Source organism: Pseudorca crassidens, chromosome 1 (genome assembly GCF_039906515.1).
Source record: "Pseudorca crassidens isolate mPseCra1 chromosome 1, mPseCra1.hap1, whole genome shotgun sequence".
In the NCBI taxonomy this organism is placed as follows: Eukaryota; Metazoa; Chordata; class Mammalia; order Artiodactyla; family Delphinidae; genus Pseudorca; species Pseudorca crassidens.
The window spans coordinates 194,329,757-194,352,915 of NC_090296.1; the positions used below are offsets into that span (position 1 = coordinate 194,329,757).

At 38.8% G+C, this 23,159-nt stretch overlaps 1 protein-coding gene across 2 annotated transcripts in view; it reads left to right on the top strand.

Moving 5' to 3' along the window:
- SLC39A12 (solute carrier family 39 member 12) overlaps positions 1 to 21,977 on the top strand; it is a 70,612-nt gene extending 48,635 nt beyond the window's left edge. For both annotated transcript variants that reach the window (XM_067705762.1, XM_067705675.1), the window contains exon 13: positions 21,441 to 21,977. In XM_067705762.1, the coding sequence (XP_067561863.1) occupies positions 21,441 to 21,569 (129 nt within the window). In that variant the 3' untranslated portion in view covers positions 21,570 to 21,977. The remainder of the gene's footprint in view (positions 1 to 21,440) is intronic.
- Positions 21,978 to 23,159: the final 1,182 nt, after the last annotated feature.

Consider the following 23,159-nt stretch of genomic DNA (forward strand, 5'->3'; position numbering starts at 1 on the left):
TTTTTTTTTTTTGCGGTACGCGGGCCTCTCACTGTTGTGGCCTCTCCCGTTGCGGAGCACAGGCTCTGGACCCGCAGGCTCAGCGGCCATGGCTCACGGGCCCAGCCGCTCTGCGGCATGTGGGATCTTCCCGGACCGGGGCACGAACCCATGTCCCCTGCATCGGCAGGCGGACTCTCAACCACTGCGCCACCAGGGAAGCCCTGGTGGTCTTTCTTAATTCTCATGAGATTCAAGTATATGAGGTAAACACCAAAATGTACTTTCATATTTGGAAATGTTCTTACATATCGTCTATGATACTCGGGGAATTCCCTAATCTTGATAGTGAATATAGTCAAAGGTGCAGCTGATTCTACCCATCTTTTCTGAACCCCGGTCCCCAGCCCGCAATCAGTGTTAGAGAATCCCGCCATCCTTCCACTTTGAGAAATCCGGATTTCTCACCTTGTGTGACTTAGAAAGCACACGGCCACTCATCACTGAATGTCGTGAGCTACCTTTTATGTAAACTGTCTGTAGATCCGTCCTTAAGTTCACTCTGGAGCCTCCGAATTTTCAGCTCTGCATTTCTTTTTTTTAAAACGTCTTCATTGGAGTATAATTGCTTTACAATGGTGGGTTAGTTTCTGCTTTATAACAAAGTGAATCCGTTACACATATACATATGTCCCCGTATCTCTTCCCTCTTGGGTCTCCCTCCCTCCCACCCCCCCATCCCACCCCTCCAGGCGGTCACAACCGCTTTGCATTTCTAATTCCTTTTTTCTTTAGGAGTTCGTTGGGGGGCAGTTGCTGTATTCTTTTGAAGTTGATTTTGTGTTTTAACACAGTGTAGTCTCTCTTCAAGTATGATGGATGTGTATGTCCGTAGTTAGTCCTTCCTCTTTGTCTCCTAAAATTGACCTGAAAAGATTATCGAGAACCATTTGAGCCCTAAGCTAGACATCATTTTCCCCTCGATGTTTCTTCTCCCAGTCTTGTAAGGATAAAGAATTGCTTGTAAGAAAACAATATGGCTGACATCCTATGACATTCTAACTAGAAGAAATCCTGACCTTATTGCAAATTACTATTGGCCAAAGAAAAATCAGTGTCCTGGCAAAAAGACAGGAAAGAAAATCCTCTGAGTTTCTTGGGGCTACTTCCTATAATCCAGGTCACCTGCTCTCACGGCCTTTTGAGTAACTTCTAAACAAACACAGCTCTTTCACATAGTGGCAAGTTTAACTGTTGTACTCTGGGGCCATGCCAAAGAAAATACTTTTTTGTCATTTCAAGGGAAGAAAACAAGGTTTCAAGACTCTGTACAACAGCAAAGAAAATAAATGACGGCCACTAAAGGGTAAGGGGGAATACTTTCATTCACTGGCCGTTTACCAAATTCTGGAAATTTACCAGGCATCTTCTGAGCAGGGTTAATGTGAAAAGATTAGCTAGATTTTTGCTTTGCTTATCTGTTTCAAAGAAATTGGGTGTGTGATTTCAAACTCCTAAAAGGAAAAGAACTGGGGGCAAAAATGGGGCCGTTAGCAATGATGCCAGCAAAGCAGAAAGTCTTCACCAGGCAAGTCTGCCAGCCTAAAATTCTCCCGAGTGGTATCGCCTGATCCAAGCACATCACCTCTCAGTTCCGTCGAATGGTTTCTAAAGTACGTTAAGAATGAACGCAGCTCTGGGTGGCCAGAGGAAATTCATTCGCTATTATAAAGATCCATGTGCTAGACTGGGTTTCCCCAAAGCAGAGCCTAAGACAGAGGCGTGTGTGAAGTCAGTCAACTTGGGAGGTGATCCCGGGGAGCAGAAGTGAAGGGCAGGCGGAGTGAAACAGAGGAGGATAGAAGGTCAATAGAACAATGGGTTTTTATTAAGTTCAATACCACCGTGGGGCATCCGCCACACAGGACCTACTGAGGGGGCGTCTGTCCCCATTGTTCGTTGGTCCCATAAGCATCACCTCCCACATTTCAGATGATACATGCCTGAATGCCAAGGGAGTTCCCTGGCAGTGCCATGCCATCACGCTGAGGAGCCCAGGGCAAGAGAAGGAGGAATGTAGTGTAGACCTGAAACAAGGCTTCGTGCAGGACTAGTTAACGCCCTCTTGGAAATGGTGTCTGCCGCAGTAGCTGGGGTGAGAGATGGGCTGAAAGAATATGAAATAGCACACACGTGCTGGCCATTAGCAGTTGACCCCATCCACCACTCAGATATGCTTCTGGTCCTTCACTTTGGAATTCCATCTATACCAAAGCCCCTGCAGAGCGGTAGACAGCAAAAGTCTCCACAAAGACTTAATACAAGGTAGTTAGTGGAAACAGTCTCTAAACCCTACTGGTCTTGAGGCAATATTTGATATTCATGATCTCCGTCCTTCCAGCAGACAATCTTGATTCTCCCCACCTTCAGGCAGCACTGTGGCTGACCTCGATTTCATTCCTGGTAGGACACCCAGATCTTCCCTGAGGGATCCTCTTTGTCTTTGTCAGGCCATAGCTCCTGTGGTTGCCTGTTCACCGTTGTCACCAGGCATGGAAACACCAAGAAAGGCTCCAAGGAATTCTCAGGTTTCCAGATACGGTCCTTGCTTACTCCATTGTATAGCAATCACCCTACTCCTCATGGTAACTGACGATTGTTCCCATCAGCATAATAACTTTTTTCTCTATTAGTTGATCCATTAGCATGAGATGCTCAAGTGACCAGGTGGTAGACATAACTTCAAGTTCAGTGGAAACATTCCCTGGTGTATTCTCCTCAAGAACAAGGATCTGTGTGATCTGATGGTGCTAAAGTTTGCAGGAACAGGAAGCACAAATTCTAAAAGCAGAAAAACTGGCAATGATTATATACTATTGCTTCATGATTTTGCCTATTGTTTCTGCTGTTATTTCTATTATTTCCTCCCTTCTACTCACTTTGCATTTAATTTTCTGATCATTTTCTGGCTTCATGAGGTGGAACGATGTATCATTGATTTTAAACGTTTTCTCCTTTTCTAGTATAAGCATTTAAAGCTGTAAATTTCCCTCTAAGCACTGCTTTGCTGAGTCTCATGTATTTTGATATGTTCTGTTTCCAGTACTGATCATTTTGAAATGTTTCTAAACATTCACAACATCTCATGATTTTTTCTTATTTGACCCATGGACTGTGTGAAAGTATGTTGCCTAATATCTCAATATTTATAGCTTTAAAAATATCTTTTAGTTATTTTAATTCTTGCATAGTCAGAGAATATACCTTGTATTATTTTAGCCCTTTGAAATATTCTGAGACTTTTTGTATGGCCCAGAATAGGGTCTATCCTGGTGAATGGCCCCATGTTCACTTGAAAAGTACGTGAGTGCGACTGCTGTGGGGTGAGGGGTTCTGTGAATGTCAGTTAGATCAGGCTGGGTGATAGTGTTATTCATATTTTCAAATTCCGTGATGATTTTTTTTCTCCACTAGTTCTGTTAATTATTGAGGGAATGCTTGAGGGAGTTAGAATACAGACCTAACTTTGTGGGTTTCCCTGTTTCTTTCTTAGTTCTATCAATTTTGCTTCATGCATTTGATACTCTGATATTAGATGCATGCATATATGGGGCTGCTCCGTCTTCTTAATTGAATTGATACTTTTATCACCGTGAACGATCCCTCTTGATCTCTGGTAAACGTCCTTGTCCTGAGTCTTCTTTGCCTGTTGTTAATATAGTCACACCTGCTTTCCTGCTTACTATTTGCACAGAATATGGAAAGTAAGTGGTAGGGCTTTGAAAGAGTATTTGAAGTGACGTAACAGGAGAAATGTCTGATACGATCAGCAGTGTCTGTGATGCATATGTTAATATCCATGTATCTTGTTTATCTTATTTCCCTAAATCTTATTTAAAACAAATCTATTGGTTTGTGATCTTTTTCATACTCCCATGTTTGCTACAAAGATTTCATGAGATTAGTTCTTTATAGATATAATAGCCCCTGAAAGATATACATGTGCCAGTCTTGGAAGCTTGTGAATATGTTATCTCACATATGAAAAGAAACTGTGCAGGTGTGATTAAGGTTTAGAATCCAGAGATGGGAAGATTACCCTGGATTATCTGGGTGGTCCCAACCTAATCACCAGTTGTTAAAAGTGGAAAACCTTCCCCAGCTGTGGTCAGACAAAGATATGTGATGACAGAAAGGTCAGAGAGATTTGATGTTGCTGAACTTGAAATTGGAGTTAGGGGCCAGGAGCCCAGGAATGCAGGCAGCCTCTAGGAGCTGGAAAAGACAAACAGATTCTCCCCTAAAGAATCCGAAATGGAAAAATATGTTACCAAATTCAGGTCCGGCTGCTCCCTGCTCGAAAATCAATACCCGAGAGGCAGTTGTTGGTAGAAAGGAAAATTGCTTTTAATCAGAATGCTGGTGATCTGGGGAGATGATTGACTCAGTGTCCCCCAAAAACCATCTGCTTGGCCATGAAAGTTTTTAAAGGGAAAAACGGAGGTAATCTCAGTTAATCGTTGAGATGGGGGTCAGAGTCGTCACCCTCTCCCGCTGCATGCAGGCTTGTTGACTTCTTGTGATGTTTCTTTGGATGCTGTCTTGTTCACACAGTTTGTCCACACTGTTTGTTCATGAGATTACTGAAGGGGAAGCAAGGGAAGAGATCTGGTCACCTGTTAATTACTTATTCTTCATTTCTACTTCTTTGATCTACAGAAAGAACCAAGAAGTTAGGCAAGGTATTGTGTGAGCACAAGATCTGATAGGTGTGCTAGGGCTGGAGATGAGTAGAGCATGGGGGTGCCTGATTGAAAAGTTAGTTACAGCGTAGCTTTGCTGAGTGGACAAGAAAGGGGGTTTCCTGCTGTGGGCCGTTTCCTGCAAAGAGCTGTTTACAAATCCCACCCCCCTCAGATATCATTCCATTTCTGTGGGATTAGGGATGAAGGTCTGTCCAGATACAGTCCTTGCTTACTCCATTGTGAAAGGGCCTCGAGGTCTTAGTGTGAAAGATATTGACATGGGTTTGAAGCATCTCTTGGCTGACAGCTTCAGTTGCCCGTTTACATACACAAGCAGAAAAAGTTATGATTATTTTGATGCCTCCAAAGATACAGATTATTATGAGCACTAGTGTTAATCCCATTCTCTTAAGGCCAGTGCTTGGAATTGTGCCCCTAGATTCAGTTCTGCTCAAGATGGAGCAGCTCATGTCATGACTGCAGTCTGGTCGTCATGCAGTTACTTCCCTCTTGTGGCAATTACCGTATCTGTAAAACAACTCAGGAATGTGCATCAGACACTGTCTGTGACCCTATTATCCTAATCATAACTGCTTGAACCTGCTCTTTTGTGACCCAGGAGGGCCTGGGAGATGTCAGCTTTTCTACAAACAGGAGGCAGAGGACATGAAGGGGCCTTTTTACTTGCGGGGAGGGAGTCCACAGGGTTCTGCTCGGTTCCAAACACATTGATTTTAGCCTGGTGAGACCCAAGTCAAATTTCTGACCTACAGAACTGTAAGATAAATTTGTGGGGGTTTTTTTGTTTTTGCGGTACGCGGGCCTCTCACTGCTGTGGCCTCTCCCGTTGCGGAGCACAGGCTCCGGACGCGCAGGCTCAGCGGCCATGGCTCACGGGCCCAGCCGCTCCGCGGCATGTGGGATCCTCCCGGACCGGGGCACGAACCCGCGTCCCCTGCATCGGCAGGCGGACTCCCAACCACTGCGCCACCAGGGAAGCCCAAATTTGTGTTGTTTTAAACCCCCAGGTTAGTAGTGATTTGTTAACAGCAGCCATAGAAAACTAATATGTCTCTGTGCTACTAACCTTGGTTTAGATGTGCTCGGGAACAGAGGCAGCTATGTAAGAGCTTCTCATTCGAAGTCTGAGAACTGAAAATTCCTTCTAAGAAAATTCCCAGAACTAAAAAAATCAGGAAGATTTCTCATAGCCACCATCTCTAAAGTTTATAAAATCTCTCAAATAGAAGGAAAAGACCAGCCCTGGAAGTACTGTTTTTTTCAGCAGTTTGGATAAGAGAGGCTTTATTTTTAACGATATGATTTATTATTTAAAGAATAAGTTAATTCATTTTGAAGAGCATTAAGCAGGTTATGCCAAAGAAAGGTTTGTTTTGGATCCGAAACAAGATTCAAACCTTTAGGCACTTTTCCTAAGGTTTTAAATCCTGCAAAACTGTTTCCATAGCAACAAGCCCATAGAAATCTCAAGGGGCTATCATGATGGATGTGACTGGAGATGTCTCTAGAATGGGGATAACTGCACAGCTGCCTAGGATCTAGTATGTTAATAGCCTCCAAGCTGATAGTGGAGGAGCTGTAACTCAGAGAAGTAGGTACAGAAGAAGGACGTGCCTACCAATTCATGCCAAAGCAAAAGAAACTCTCATGCCCCCTCCGTGTACATCACAGGGAATTAATTGAGGATATACCTTATTTCCAGCCCTCTCCCTCCACCAGTCTTTCTCACTACATAAATCTCTGGGTTGCTTCCTCTTCTGCTCTGCACTTGGGTTTTTTATTTTGGTTTTTTGTTTGTTCGTGTTTGGTTTTGTTTTTTGTTTTGATGCTCTTTTAAAACCTCTTTTCACTGACATAATAATGGCAGAGGAAACAGTAAGATTGAAGAGGAATCACTTAGAGCAATTTGCTTATCTACCTTCTTCTGGAAATAATATCCTCCAAGTAATATCACAGCCACCCTTTTGCCTGGAGCATTTTCCAATTACCAGATAATTTTCTTTGTATGAAAGGCAGGGTAAAGAATAGTTTGAATTTTTGAACTTAGATCCTCTGCTTTGAAAATATACCCCAACACAGAAAAAACAGATCCCTCTATGAAGCCCACTCAGTAAATAGGATTATCAACAGTCCAGATGAAGGGCATTCATTGGCTTCTCTACAATTATTTTAGTCTAGTAAATATAACAGCTTTAAGATTGTGAATTGGGTAAAAAGAACATAAATTGACTGACAAAAGGGCCACCCTCCTAGCTAGGTTTCTCATCTTTTTAAAAGGAGGTGCTTGTAATATTAAGCTATTCCTACACGTTTAGGATATTTTGGTCCTATTCCCTGTTCCCATCATGCTTTCTTTATCTTCCAATTTATTGCATTTGATTGAGTCTTTCTTTCTCAGAGAACTTTAAATAAATCCAGTGCAATTCAATCAATAATCTATAATCCCAAGTTGGCTCTGGTAAATGAATCCTTTATCCAAAAAAACTAGTAAGCTGTCCTTTCTTTGAAGTTTGGCAATATCTAGGTGTAATGACCTTTAAACAATATTCATCTATAGAAAAGGGATATTTTGTTATAAAAGACGTAAAATAATCTTGATATGAATATTTGCTTTCAACAAATACTGTACTTGAAATCAATGTGTGTAACTGACATCGTTTAAACACTCTTTTGCTGTGAAAATATGGGAAGCATTTAAAAACCATTTCAGGCAGCACAACGAATATAATTTAACGTTCTCAGTTATTTCTTCACAAAAGCAAGAAGTATGAAAATCATTCTTGCCAACAATTTTGAAAGATTTCCATTCTCTTTCTGTAAAAAAAGAGATTTCTCTAAAAATCAGTCAAACCCTACACTTAGATATTTTCTACTGAGAAAATGATTAATAGGCCCAACTCTGATGAACACTGAGCTCTGTAATTTTTAAAAATTGGCCACCAGAAATGTGTGTATTTTTTGCTCTTCATGTTTTATTTCTTCTAACTAGTTTCTCAAACCATATGTGCATGCGTGCACACACACACACACATCTTCCAAAGCAATCCATTTCTTAGGAAAATATTACAGCTGGCTGATGACTCTCTTTTCTGAGCTATACAATTAAGAGTTTGTCTAACTTAATTGCTTCCCCTAAGGAAAAAAATGGAGAAGTGAATAGTTAAATACAAGTTAAAAACAGGTAATATCTTTGTCTCTCTGAATTATTTGTGACAATGATATGGTCTTTGGCTTACAACTCAGTTTTCAAAAGAGAAATTTTCATTTACCTTCTGTTGCAAGTGGCTTCATGAATTCCCTTGGGATACCATTGAGAAGGTAGAAACCTATAATATCTTGTGTTGGAATATTTAACAAATAAAATGTCTAATGCTGAATTTTTAAAAAGAACCTTATAAGCCTCCAGTTTGGTGATCTCAGACACACCGAGAGCTGTGGCCCTTGGTTTCTTGCTTGGTAAGGAAAGTTAAAACTACTGTATTAAGTTGTTTTACAAACATAGCTACTAATTTTAAAAGACCTAAATTCGAAACAGGACTTGTGTCAGTGGGAACAAATCTCCCAATTTCAGGATTGTTGGCTCAACATAGTAATTTGTGTCGAGGGCACTAATTCTATTCATGTGGGCTCTGTTCTCATGACCTCATCAAATCCTAATTACATCCCAAAGGCCCCACCTCCTAATACCATCACATTTAGGGGCAGGGTTTCAACATATGAATTTTGAGAGGGGACAAAAACATTCATAACATGACATTTTATGCTCTGGGACTTGGAGATCTAAACATAACCCAGAACTTCATGTTTCTCAGTACAAAGTGAATGCAATAAATCCTTAGTAAATGACACCTCTTCCTACCGTATATTTTCTTAGATGTACTCTAGATGCTACTTATGGTAATATTACAGTAAGCTAAAGAGCTAAAGAATTAATCAAAGCAAAGTTTTTGAAACGTTGGAGTGAGTGAACGTGTGTGTGTTCATTGTGGTAAAATATTCATAACATAAACTTTGCCATTCTAACCATTTTAGGTGTACAGTTCAATGGCATTAAGTACATTCACGTTGCTGTGCAACCTTCATCGCCATCCATCTCCAGAACTTAAAAAATCTTTTCATACTGAAACTCCATACTCATTAAACAACAACACACCCCTACGCCCAGCCCCTGGTAACCACCATTCTGCTTTCTTCTCTATGAATTTGACAATTTACTGTAGGTACCTCACATTAGTGGAATCATGCAGTATTTGTCCTTTTGTGATTGGCTGAGTTCGCCTCACATAGTATCTTCAAGGCTCATCTGTGTCCTAGCATGTGTCAGAGCTTCCTTCCTTTTTAATGTTGAATACTATTCCCTTGTATGTACATCACATTTTGTTTATCCATTTATCTATCAATGGATACGTGACTTGCTTTCACCTTTTGACTGTTGTGAATAATGCTGCTGTGAACACGGGTGTATAAATATGTTTGAGTCCTTGCTTCAGTTCTTTTGTGTATATATCCAAAAATGGAGTTGCTAAATCATATGATAATTCTATTTTTAATTATTTTAGAAACTGCCATACTGTTTTCCATAGTATCTGCACCATTTTACATTTCTACCAGTGGTAGTCAGCGTTCCAGTTTCTCCACATCCTCACCAACACTTGTTATTTTCTGTTATTTTGATAATAGTGATCCTGATGGGTGTGAAGTGGTATCTCATTGCGGTTTTCATTTGCATTTCCCTAATGATTCGTGATGTTAAGCATCTTTTCATGTGCTTATTGGCCATTTGTATATCTTCTCTTTGGAAGAATGTCTATTCAAGTCACTCGCTCATTTTGTAATTGGGTTGTTTGGTTTTTGGTTGTGAGTTATAGGAGTTCTTTATATGTTCTGGATATTAACCCTTTATCAGATACATGATTTGCAAATATTTTCTCCATTCCATGGATTGCCTGTTCACTCTGTAATGTCCTTTGTTGCATAAAAGTTTTAAATTTTGATGAAGTCAAACTTTTATGTTTCTCTTGTGTTGCCTGAGCTTTTAGTGACATATCCGAGAAATCACTGCCAAATCCAATGTTACAAAGATTTCCCCCTATGTTTTCTTCTAAGAGTTTTATAGTTTTAGTTCTTACATTTAGGTCTTTGATTCATTCTGGGTTAATTTTTGTATATGGTGTAAGGTAGGAGTCCAGCTTCATTCTTTTGTGTGCGGATATCCAGTTTTCCCCATTCGTTGAAAGGACTGTTCTTGCCCCATCAAGTTGTCTTGGCACTCTTGTTGAAAATCAATTGGCTGTGTATGCAAGAATATATTTCTGGGCTCTCTGTTGTAGTTTATTCACCTGTATGTCTGTCTTCATGCCAAGACAACACTCTTTTGATTATTGTAGGTTTGTAGTAAATTTTGAAATCAGGCAGTGCAAGACCTCTAAATTTGTTCTTTTTCAAGATTGTTTTTACTATTTGGTGTCCCTAGAGATTTATATGAATTTTAGGATGGATTTTTCTGTTTCTACAAAAAAAAAAAAAAAAAAGTCATTAGTATTTTCATAGGAATTGCATTAAATCTATAGATTACTTTACCTAGTAGTGATACCTTAACAATATTAAGTCTTCCAGTCCATGAACATGAGATGTCATTCCCTTTATTTGTGCCTTCTTGGTTAAGTTTATTTCTAAGTATTTTATTCTTTTCAATACTGTTGCAAATGGAATTGTTTCCTTAATATCCCTCCTCTTCAGATTGTTCATTGTTTGGATATAGAAGCACAATGGATTTTTGTGTGTTGGTTTTGATGTTACAACTTTGCTGAATTTTTCAATTGTATTTTATTTATTTTTTTATTTTTTCGGTACGCGGGCCTCTCACTGTTGTGGCCTCTCCCGTTGCGGAGCACAGGCTCCAGACGTGCAGGCTCAGTGGCCATGGCTCACGGGCCTAGCCGCTCTGTGGCATGTGGGATCTTCCCGGACCGGGTCACGAACCCGTGTCCCCTGCATCGGCAGGCGGACTCTTAACCTCTGCGCCACCAGGGAAGCCCTCAATTGTATTTTAAAAGCTCGAGAGTAAAAAAGTATATATTAGTACTGGGTAACAAATTTTTGCTTATGGAAAGACATGTTTCATAAACAGTAATTTTTTAATGTAATTCTATGGTGAATAAAATTGTGTAAGTTAAAGACATTTACAAGTCAAAAGGGTTCCATCATTAATCACATAAGCTCATTTCTCTTCTTTTGTTTTTTAAGCTCACTGAAACAGAAAGCTGCTGCAATTCTATCCACTGTTTTCTCTTCTTCCTCAATTTTAAGTTGCATGAATAGATAAACCTATGTTGATGACAATAAGTAAATAAAAGAAATCTCTACTGCTTTTCAGAGTTAGAAAGGATGATATTTTCCTAAATTGTTGCTGAGGACTGAATGACAAATTTGATCCTCATCTGATTTTTTTTCATTCACTAGAGCAACTTCCCTGTTTTTGTGAAGTTTGTGACAGTGAATGCCAGATACAATCTTGTTTGCTCATCCGGAGTAACATAGGTTGTTTACAATTCATCTAAAGTTTATTGAATGTATGAGATGATCACTGCTATGAAGAGCCACAATCTGAAAGAAAAACAAAAAGGTAATGTGATTGTGTCTGTGGTGGAATACTTACTCACACAAGTAAGTTGCTCAGCCAACACAAGGGAGAAGACAGACAGACAAGAGCAGTGCATCTATCTCTTGGATTCATAAAGGCAAAATAGTCTTTCTGCTTTACTAGTTTTTTCAGCAAGTTGTGATCTCATGGATGACATCTTCAGAAAATTTTCTTGGAGACAGTGCATAGACAAAAGATTATACAGACTGAGTTATTAGGTTTCGCAAACACTGGATAAACTTTTGGGGTGTCATTTAAAACGGTAATCTATCTACCTCTCTGTTTAACAGAACTCCTACATGTCTTTTTGTAATCATTTTTTAGCAACATGTTAGCAATGAACAATCATCAAATGACCCTTCAAAAGTCAAGAGAAAAACTGAAAAATTAACATTGTTATAAATATGTGAGTGGGTGAATATTCAAAAGTTAATTTTTCTCATGTGCTAGACAACATAGAGCTCTCCCAGTGGATCTTCATAGCAGTGATGATTAAAACAAATCTAAGTGTATTAGTGTTATGAGACTATGGAAAATACTTGGAAAAATATCTTCCTGTTCTGAGTATAAATAAAAGACTTTGAAATGGCACTCTGTAGTTTGGCCGTAGCCACCAAACAATCCAGTAACTCAAAATATTCTTTAGTTTTTCCTTCTCATTTTTTTCTAGTTTTACTCTTAGAAAATAGGAAGGTATAGGTGGAACAGAAGAAATATCATTAGATCCATAATCGATACCAGATGATCCATAACCATTATAATGTTTCTCCCAGTAAGCCTATAGGCCATGCTGAGTGTTTCTTTAATTTACACTGGGCTTAGATAATAAAAAAAAAATTTTTTTTGTCTGCATGGTCTAAGATGGTGGCCACACCCACATGTGACTATGCTGAGTGCTTGAAATGTGGTTAGTGTAACTAGGAAATGGATTTTTTTTAATTAATAAACTTTATTGTTTAGAGCAGTTTTAGGTTCATGGCAGTATTGACTAGAAACTACAGAAAATTCCCATCTGACTCCCACATACACACCTTCCGCCACTATGAACATCCCACACCACTGTAATGATATGTTTGTGACAATTGATGAAACTACACTGATACATCATTAGCATCCAAAGTCAATATTTACATGAGGATTCGTGCTTGGTGGTGTACATTCTATGGGTTCTGACAAATGACATGTATTCCACCACTGTAGTATCGGACAGAATATTTTCCCTGCCCTAAAAATCCTCTGTGATCCTCCTGTTCATCCCTCCCTTTCCATTAACTCCTGGCAACCACTAATCTTTTTACTGTTTCCATAGTTTTGCCTGTTATTTCACTTAGTAATATACATTTACATTTTCCCCATGTCTTGATAGCTTTTTTTTTTTTTTTAAGCTTTGAATAATATTCAGTTGTCTGGATGTACCACCATTTACCTATCCATCTACCTACTGAAGGATGCCTTGGTTACTTCCAAGTTTTGGAAATTATGAATAAAACTGCTGTAAACATCCATGTGCAAGTTCTTCTATTAACATAAGTTTCCAAAATATTTGGGTAAATACTGAGGAATGTGATTTCTGGATCTTACCGATAAGAGAATGTTTAGTTCTGCAAAAAATATGCCACATGTCTTCCAAAGTGGCTGTACCATTTTGCATTCCCACCAGCAATGAATGAGAGTTCCTGTTGCCTCAGATCTTTGCCAGTATTTGGTGTTGTCCGTTTTTTGGATCTAGGCCATTCGAATAGGTGTGCAGCAGTATCTCATTGCCATTTTAATCTGGAATTCCCTGAAGTCATATGATGTTTAACATCTTTTCATATGATTATTTGCCATCGATATACCTTCTACCTCCTTGGGGGAGGTGTCTTTTCAGCTCTTTTGCCCATTTTAAATATTGGGTTGTTTGTTTTCTTATTGTTGAATTTTAAGCGTTCTTTGTATATTTTAAACAGTCTTTTATTAGATGTGTCTTTTGCAAATATTTTCTCCCAGTCTCTGGCTTATCTTTTCATTCTCTTGATGTTATCAAGAGAAGAAGTTTTTAATTTAAATGAACTTCAGCTTGTCAGTGAGTTCGTTTGTGGATCATGTTTTTGATGTTGTATCTAAAAAGGCATTACCAAACCCAAGGTCATCTAGGTTTCACCTATATTATCTTCCAGTAGTTTTATAATTTTGTTTTTCATTTAAATCTGTGATTCATCTTGACTTAATTTTTATGAAAGTTCTGTGTATAGATTCATTATTTTTGCATGTGCACATCCAATAGTTCCAACACCATTTGTTTAAAAGACTTCGTTCCATTTTATTACTTTTGCTCTTCTGTCAAAGATCAGTTGACTATATTTATGTGGGTCTATTTCTGAGCTCTCTACTCTGTTCCATTGATCTGTTTGTCTATTCTTTTGCCAATACCACACTGTCTTAATTACTGTAGCTTTATGGTAAGTCTTGACGTTCTTCTCCAACTTTATTCTTCTCCTTCAATATTGTGTAGGCTATTCTGTGTCTTCTGCCTCTCCATATAAACTTTAGAATCAGTTTGTCAATATCCACAAAATAACTTGCTGGGATTTTAATTTTGATTTGGATTGCATTGAATCTGTAGATCAAGTTGTGAAGATCTGACATCTTGACAATATTGAGTCTTCCTATTCATAAACATGCAATATCTCTCCATTCAGTTTTTCCTTGACATCTTCTGTTTGAGCTTTAGAGTTTTCCTCATATAGATCTTGCACATATTTGGTTAGATTTATACCTGAGTATTTCATTTTGGGTACTAATATAAATATATAAATGGTAATATATTTTTAATTCAAACTCCACTTGTTCATTCCTGGTAAATAGAAAAGCAATTGACTTTTGTATATTAACCTTGTATTCTGTAACCTTGATATAAGCATTTAATAGTTCCAGGAGCTTTGCTGTTGGTTCTTTTGGATTTTCTACATAGATGATCATGTCAAGTACAAATAAACACAGTCTTATTTTCACTTTCCCAATCTCTTTACCTTTTATTTCCTTTTCTTCTCTTACTGCATTTGCTAGGACTTCCAATACGATGTTGAAAAGCAGTGGTGGGAGGGGACATCCTTGCTTTGTGTCTGTTCTTATGGGAAAACTTTGAGTTTCTCACCATTGAGTGAGAAGTTAGCTGTAAGCTTTTTATAGATGTTCATAGTGAATTTGAGGAAATTTCCCTCTATTCCTAGTTTACTGGGAGTTTTTATCATAAATGGGTGTTGAATTTTGTCAATGCTTTATACGCATCTATAGATAGGATCATGTGATTTTTCTTTAGCCTGTTGATATTGGAATGTAGATTACATTAATTGGTTTTTGAATGTTAAACCAGGCTTGTATATGCCTGGGGTGAATCCCACCTTTTTGCGGTATATAATTCTTCTTACACGTTGTTGGATTTGAGTTGCTAATATTTTGTTGAGGATTTTTACAACTCTGTTCATGAGAAATATTGCTCTCTATTTTTCTTTTCTTGTAATATCTCTGTCTGGTTTTGGTGTTAAGACAACTCTGGCCTCTTAGAATGAATTAGAAAGTATTTCCTTTGCTTCTTTCTTTGGGAAGAGACTGTAGAGAACTGACACAATTTCTTCATTAAATATTTGATAGAATTCACCAGTGAATACATCTGGGTCTAGTGCTTTGGAAGGTTGTTAATTATTGATTCTATTTCTTTAATAGAAATAGGCCTGTTCAGATGGTCTATTTCTTTTTGTGTTAGTTTTAGCAGATTGTGTCTTTCAAGGAATTTGTATATTTCATCTAGGTTATCAAATTTGTGGGCATAGAGTTATTCATAATATTCCTTTATTTTCCTTTTATTGTCCATGGATTTATTAGTGATGTCCCCTCTTTCATTTCTGGTATTGGTAATTTGTGTCTTCTGTCTTTATTTCTTAGTTAGCCTGGAAGAGGCTAATCTGTTTTATTGCTCTTTTCATGGAATCAACTTCTGGTTTTGTCGATTTTTCTCTATTGATTTCCTGTTTTCAATTTCATTGATTTCTGCTGTAATTTTTATTATTTCTTTTCTTCTTCTTTCTTTGGATTTAATTTGCTATTCTTCTTCTAGTTTCCTAAATTGGAAGCTTAGATTATTGATTTTAGATCTTTCTTTTTTTCTAACATATACATTCAATCATAAATTTCCCTCTATTCACTATGTTCACTGAATCCCACTAATTTTGATAAGTTGATTTTCATTTTCATCTAGGTCAAAATATTAATTTCTCCTGAGATTTCTTCTTGACTCATGTTATTTAGAACTGTGTTGTTTAATCTTCAGTATTTGGGGATGTTCCAGCTATTTTTCTGTCATAAATTTCTAGTTTAATTCCATTGCGATCTGAGATCAGACATTGTATGATTCCTATTCTTCTGAGTTTATTAAGCGTTATGGCTCAGAATGTGGTCTGTCTTAGTGAATGTTCCACGTGAGCTTGAGAAGAATGTGTGTTCTGCTGTGATTGGATGGAGTGGTCTGTAGATGTCAATTTTATCCAGCTGATTGACGGTCCAGCTCTTTAGTTCCACTTTGATCTTACTGATATTTTGCCTCCTGGATCTGTCCGTTTCTGAAAGAGGCGCGCTAAAGTCTCCAGCTATAATGGATCCATCTAGTTCTTCTTCCAGTTTTATCAGTTTTTGCCTCATGTATTTTGACATGCTGTTGTTAGGTGAATACACATTAAGGATTGTTACGTCTTCTTGGAGCATTGACTCTTTTTTCCTTATCTAATGCCCATCTTTTTCCCTGATAACTTTCCTTGCTCTGAAGTCTGGAAGCTTGACGGCATTTTTCTCCAATATTCACTGTGAGAACCTGGTAGAGCTCCTCTCAGTAAAATTCACAAAAGTGTGTGGGTGGAAGGCCTCCTTAAGACTGGTTCCCCCTGAAGCTTTTAACGCTTAGGCTTGTCTACACTCAGCCTCTAACGATCCATCACTTACAGCTCCAGTTTCCCTACCCTGGCGCCGGTTCCTACAAAAGTTCCTGCTTGTGGTTTCTGCTACAGTAAATTGTGATTCTCTCTCTGTGTCTTCTTGTCTTTCAATATGTAGGCCAGCAGTTTGCCCTGTGACCTCACTTCTCTGACATATCTAAGAAGGCTGGTTAACCTTTGAGGTTGTTCAGTTTTTCGCTTGTTAGGATGAATTGGTGACTTGTAATCTCCTTACATGCCATACCAGAATCCAGAAGTCTTCGATATTCAACTGTCGACGGGAAAAAAAAAGCACAACGTGAGAGCTGTGAGTTAAGTTTTATTGGGGCAAAATGAGGACTATAGCCCGGGAGACAGCATTTCAGATAGCTCTGAGAAACTGCTTCAGAGAGGTGGGGGGGAAGGTCGGTATATATGTGGTTTTAGTGAAGGGGGAGTCCATGCAATCAAGCACATATTTTTTGCAGAAGGTTTCTGCTAATCTCATGATTAGCTAGTCACGAGGAGCAGATACCAGCATGAAGGATTTTAGTGTTTTTTCTAGATATGAGGAGATGCAAGATTTGGGCTCATAAAATCATCTCCTGAAAATATCTAATTATCTGAGGACCTGTTGTGCCAGTTTTCTCCAGAGCACAGAGCACCTCATTTCTGACCTCCACGCTGAACTCCTTTCAGGAGGTGTAGAAGGTCAGCAGCCGCATCGGCTCGTAATTTAATCCTTAGAGGTAGCTGGCAAGCGCCAATTTGTAGGTGACACAGCTACTAAGTGTACAGTTGCACATGCAAACAGATCATTGCAGATTTGCCAACCAAATGGTGACTTCCATTAACAAGTTTCCACTTTGTTCTTAGAAGTGACCCTTCTGCAAGGACAAAATTAAGCCATTTACAAATGTGACAGACCAACCCATTGCATGTGTGCCCCTAAAGAGTTTAAACATTATTAGGACACCCTACAAAAAGGCTTCTGAGGTTTTTTTCCTCATCATGTTTCTTAGGAATAAGCATGGTTCTTCTTACCAAAGGCAAATACATACCCGACTCAGTGTGCACGATGGGTCTTAAGGTCCCTCTGAAAAGAAGATGGCACAAACCAGTTGTTAGTTGTGCTTCATGAATGGAGAAACATATCATTTCTCTTGAAAGTTGGTGACGCCAAAAGCTATGGATTCCTGAGAGGGGACGAATATTTGCATTGCAATTTTACCTTCCTAAGGGATATCGCCAAGTGTCTTCCACAAATGAATGTTGAACTTCTATATTTGAATTGTACATTGTTAATAATGAAAGGCCTTTGAAATTTTTAGTGTATTATATCAATAGAAATATGGGACACTGAGATTTCTTTTTTAGCATGTACATTTGTGAACCGTAATGAAGGTAAATGTTGCAAAATCCAGTAATTGACGTTTAATGACACCAACAAGGAAGCGTTTTCAGAATACCAGTGGAAATGGACAGAGAAGTCTTTGTATGGCCTGGGAGTGCGAACCTTAGATGTACAAGAAGGAGAGACAGAATCTTAGTTTCAGAGGATATTTTAAAGACCACCCTTTTTTTGTGACAAGTCCTCCCTAGTATCTAATTACTACATGGTACATGATATTAGTATTTATCCACTTTCCTTCCGGATGTGTTCTAGCTTCTCTGTGAACATTCATTTTAAAGCTTCAGTTTGACTAAGGATACAATTATCGGGATGGACTCAAGTGTAAAACACTTATTTACTATCACTTTCTAAAATGTTCAGAAATCCTAGTCAGCAGTTGACCATCATAACTACCTCTGAATTAGTTAATAGAACTTGCAAGGACAATTATCTGCAGAAAAATCACCGTCAATATGTGGGCTTTGCGCATCTCAGGGAATTTCTTTCCTGTGCCTGATTGAAAATTTAAAAAAAGAACTTAGTGGTATGTTAAAGAGTTGCATCTGAGTTCAAGATTATTTTCCAGAAGATTACAACCCCTTGACTATCATATCTTGACATTCACTGATCTGACTTGAGGAACTTGCCAAGCATGGAGGTTAAAAAGGAAGGACTTTGTACTTCAAGGTTTCCGAATATCTGGAAGAAATCGAAAGAACATTTCTCCTAGTGCTATCTCTGGGCACGGCTGTTTTACTAACATTTCTCATCTTTTTTTCTCTACATTTTACTTCAGTGTTAACACACTCTATCCATCATTTCACCCCTCTGGTCTTAGGTTATAAATCAACATCTGTAAAACTGTTCAATAACAGAATTTAATTGCCCTGGAGGAAAAGGGGTCTTTTCTCACTCGAAAGCCAGGGAAAATGGTGGCATTTAACCTCTTGCTGGGCATTTTAAAAACAGGAAAAGAACAATAAATGCTCTTGAAAATTAATTCAAATGGACCTTTATTTTCCTTCAAAATTTGCTGACTGAAATTATTTTAAAAATGTGAGTAGGACTTCCCTGGTGGCGCAGTGGTTAAGAATCCACCTGCCAATGCAGGGGACACGGGTTCAGGCACTGGTCCAGGAAGATCCCACATGTTGTGGAGCAATGAAGCCTGTGTGCCACAACTACTGAGCCTGCGCTCTAGAGCCTGCGAGCCACAACTACTGAGCCTGAGTGCCTAGAGCCTGTGCTCCTCAACAAGAGAAGCCACCGCAACGAGAAGCTCGCACACAATGAAGAGGAGCCCCCGCTCGCCGCAACTAGAGAAAGCCCACATGCAGCAATGAAGACCCAACGCAGCCAAAAATAAATAAATAAAATATAAATAATTTTTTTTTTAAATGTGGGTAGATTTGGAGCAAGTGAAATACCGTGATCAGATGTGGTCTGAGCCTTGGCATTTTATGTTTGTATCTTTTGGAAAGACTTTCTGCAGAACTCTCTGGTATTTTGGTATGTACCCAAGAGATATTACGGTTCACATATCATCCACAGTCATCCAAAAGAGGGCCAAGTATTGTCTCAAAAGCAAGCTTAGCTGGGTTTTCTTACCAAACCACGTGGACATGGGAAGTTCAGACAGGCCACCCAAATTGAGATCAAAGCTTCCATATCAGGGTGAGAATCTCCTTAAAGGGTTTTGAAATGTTGATTTTCATTGTTTGTCTGTTTCTATAGGTGTACAAAGTTAGTCTGTTATAGCTTTTTTTCCAGTGCATATCGTCTGCCTTAAAAACAGAATCCGTAATGTGATGTCTTTTATGACGAAGGCAGTGTGATATCTGTATATTCTACTACGTATTTTTATCACATGCAATGGCTAGTTTATGCCTAATGGGACATTTTTAGTGTTTGCATTTTCTATTTTTTTCTAATTAGTTAGAAATGTATTGGCCATAATAGACAGAGGTGAATTTCAGATAGAAAGCTGGTCTTTGTAGGTGTTTGTATATCCTCTACAATAATGAGATGACCTGGCTCCTTGTCTTGGTTCTGACATCATGTCTGTGTGCCTTTGGATAAGTCATCATCCTCCTTGAGCCAGTGTTTCCTCATAACTGAAAGGAGTTAATAATTTTACCTCTTACAGGGTTATGAGGAGTAAACAGGAGAGGGGGAAAGATATAAGAAAGGGCATGATAAAATGGATGTAAATGAAAGCAAATGTCACATAAGACCTTCTGCCAGGGCATCCTGAAAGGCCTCGAGGGAAAGGTGAGCTGCTAGAAGGTACCCCTGAATGGATGGCACATTATCACAGAGCCAATTATTTTGATTAAAAAAAAAAAGCAAGGGATACCATTTGCAGCAATATGGATGGACCTAGAGATTACCATACGAAGTGAAGTAAGCCAGACAAAGAAAGACAAATACCATATGATACGACTTATATGTGGGATCTAAAAAAATGATACAAAGGAGCTTATTTACGAAACAGAAAGAGACTCACAGATACAGAAAACAAACTTACGGTTACCAACCGGGAAAGGGAGGTGGTGGGAGGGATAAATTAGGAGTTCGGGATTAACATGTACACACGACTATATATAAAATAGATAATCAACAGGGCCTACTGCATAGCACAGGGAACCCTACTCAATATTTTGTAATAACCTATAAGGGAAAAGAATCTGAAAAGGTATGTATATACCGGATGCTCCCATACAGGCATGAAAAACTACGTCAGCCTGTTCTCCACTGCCATACATGTAAAGCCCTTGCATACTTTTTACGTTTGACCTTTCTCTTGCTAGGTAAAAGAACCCAGGAGTTCTCAATCAGAGGTGGTTTTTAGCCCCCACGGGACATTTGACAATGTCTGGAGACATTCTTGGTTGTCATGACTAGGGGCAGACGTACAACTGACGTCTAGTGGATAGAAATCAGGGATGCTGCTAAACATCCTTCAGGACACAGGAGAACTCCCACAACAGAGAATCCTCTAGCCCCAAATGTCAGCAGTGCCAAGGCGGAGTTCAGTCTCCAACCCATGTTGACCTGAGCCTGTGCGCCAGTAGAAATGACTGTCATGAGAGAGAGATACTCGCTCTGACCTTCTCAGGGTGAGGGATTCGAAAGAATGTGAGACAAACACAGTGAGGCATTTCACACAGATGCTTGAGTGAACGCTTCCCTCTCAATGGCGCACGGCATTTCACAAACATAAAGCGGTTGCCATTTCTCCCTCCGAGAATAAAATATAGCCTTAGGAGATGATGCCTTTATTGTTCCAAAGGTCAGGAAGACCTCGGTCATCATTTTGAAAAGAAACAAGTATGTGCTTCGTAATAGCCAGTGAATTTAGCAACTTCATAAACCCAACAGAACGATCAAAAATGATACCTTTCATTTATTATCTATTGCACATTGAAGCATTTTCCAAAAATAAAAATAAGAGTTGGGTTTGCTTTCCGTTGATAGGTCTGTCATTTTAAGATTTCTGGTATCACTAAGATCCTTCTAACCAAATCAAATGGCTTAATTTATCTAATGTTTTAGAATTTTGGTAAGAGTAGGTATTAAACATTTTGTAACTGTTTGGGGAATTTGAAAGGTTATTAAGTTCTGAATAACAGAGTCTCTCATGTTTTCCCACCAAACTTTTCCCAGCAGTGAATATATCTGGATCTTATTCTGGTTTTTTATTCTTTTTTTAGCTTCCTGAAATGACTCATGTTCAAACACAGCGACCGTGGTTGATGTTTCTCCTGCAGAACTTTGGACTGACCCTAGGTTGGCTTTCCCTCTTACTCTTGGCTATATATGAACAAAATATTAAAATATAAGTTGAGTCTCAAAATCCTTCAAAAATCAATTTCAATGGCATCATTTTGTTTCTTTTGTTGTATTCTACAGTGATTTATAAATTAAATATTTTTATCTTAGGTGAAGTGTGTCTTTTAGTTCATTAACTTACTGATTTTATAATGCAATTTTGTTTCTATAGTGTATAAATGTCAGGTTGTACTTAATTGAATTTTTGTTGTTAGTTTCCAACACTGTGATGGAACTCACACCTTTTTAGTAACTCATACGCTCTAAATTAACTCTAGTAAACTTCCAAAAAATATTTTTTCCCTAGTAAAGGATGTTTGTTTGTAGTATTTGAAGTGGACAAACGTCTGTTGGGTTAAAATCTGCTGTAACTTCTTTGATGTCAATAATATATTTTTTGTGTGTATGTGAGATTAGAAACCATAAGCAAACTAAATTACAAGCAAATGTAATAAAGGCTTGTTTTAATGTGATGGCTTGTATTACCTTCTGTTACTGGATGTCAGATTCTGAATCAACGCTAAAAAAAAAAAAACAATATAGAATAGTTCACCTGAAAGTGTGACCCACTGGCTAAGAAATGCTCCTAAATGAGCAAACTTGGGAATTTTAAAGGCTACTGTGTCAGCACTCTTCTCTGTAAGCAGCAAAGGAAATCTGTTCTCGGCAAAGAGAACTGGAAACAAAAGGTGAAATTCAAAAAATTTTAACATAAAACTTGAGTCGGGCAGTAGATGTAATGCGTAAAGTGTCACAGATTTAACAGAGTGTGTTGATGAGAATAATATTACTAAGTGAAACATATTTTTATGCTCTTTCTGAGGAAATATAGAACCCTAAACATTATTTAAGTAGGTAAGGTCATGAAATGTACAAGCAACATTCCTGATAACCTAGCAAAATCATTAAAATAGAAAATAACTCTGGCTTTAGTCATTTTTCTTGGAAAACAGATGCCTACTATTTTTCTTATTTTTTAATGAGATATCTTGACAAGGGAAAAAAGCCCATTTTACTGCCAGAATGACTCATGGCGCTGCATCAAATACATCTACTTCCTCACTTACCAGTAGAGAGTCTTTGCCACGTGCACCCAAACACAATCTTCTTCAACCTTTCTTTGATTTCAGAATGAGGGGGGTTTCTCCTTCAGTTGTCGTTAGAGCTTCATTTAAGGGAGTATCATGACGTAATGCAATAGTGCTCTGGCGTCGGCAGACATTAGGACCGATGGAGGGTGTTTCCCAGGGTAGACTGCTGGGCTTCATCCCTAGAGTTTCTGAGGCTGTACGTCTGCGGTGGGGCTTGATTTTGAACTGCTTGCAGGTGATGCTGAGACTGCTGGTTGGATGCCCCGCCCCCCGCCCGAGCTTCGCTGGCGTGATGGAGACCAGACACACCTGGCGTCAGGAAAGAGCAGGCGCACGACTCTTGCCCCATTAAGTTGATTAACGCCCGACAAGCCTCACACTAGACCTGAGTTCCTAGGTTGAAGGCCCCTGCTCTTTCCACCTTGCCTGTGAGCGTCGGTTCGGCCGCGGGAGTTACCGGATGAAGAGTTCGCAGGTAGCACTTTTATTCATCTCTGCCTTTAAAGGTAA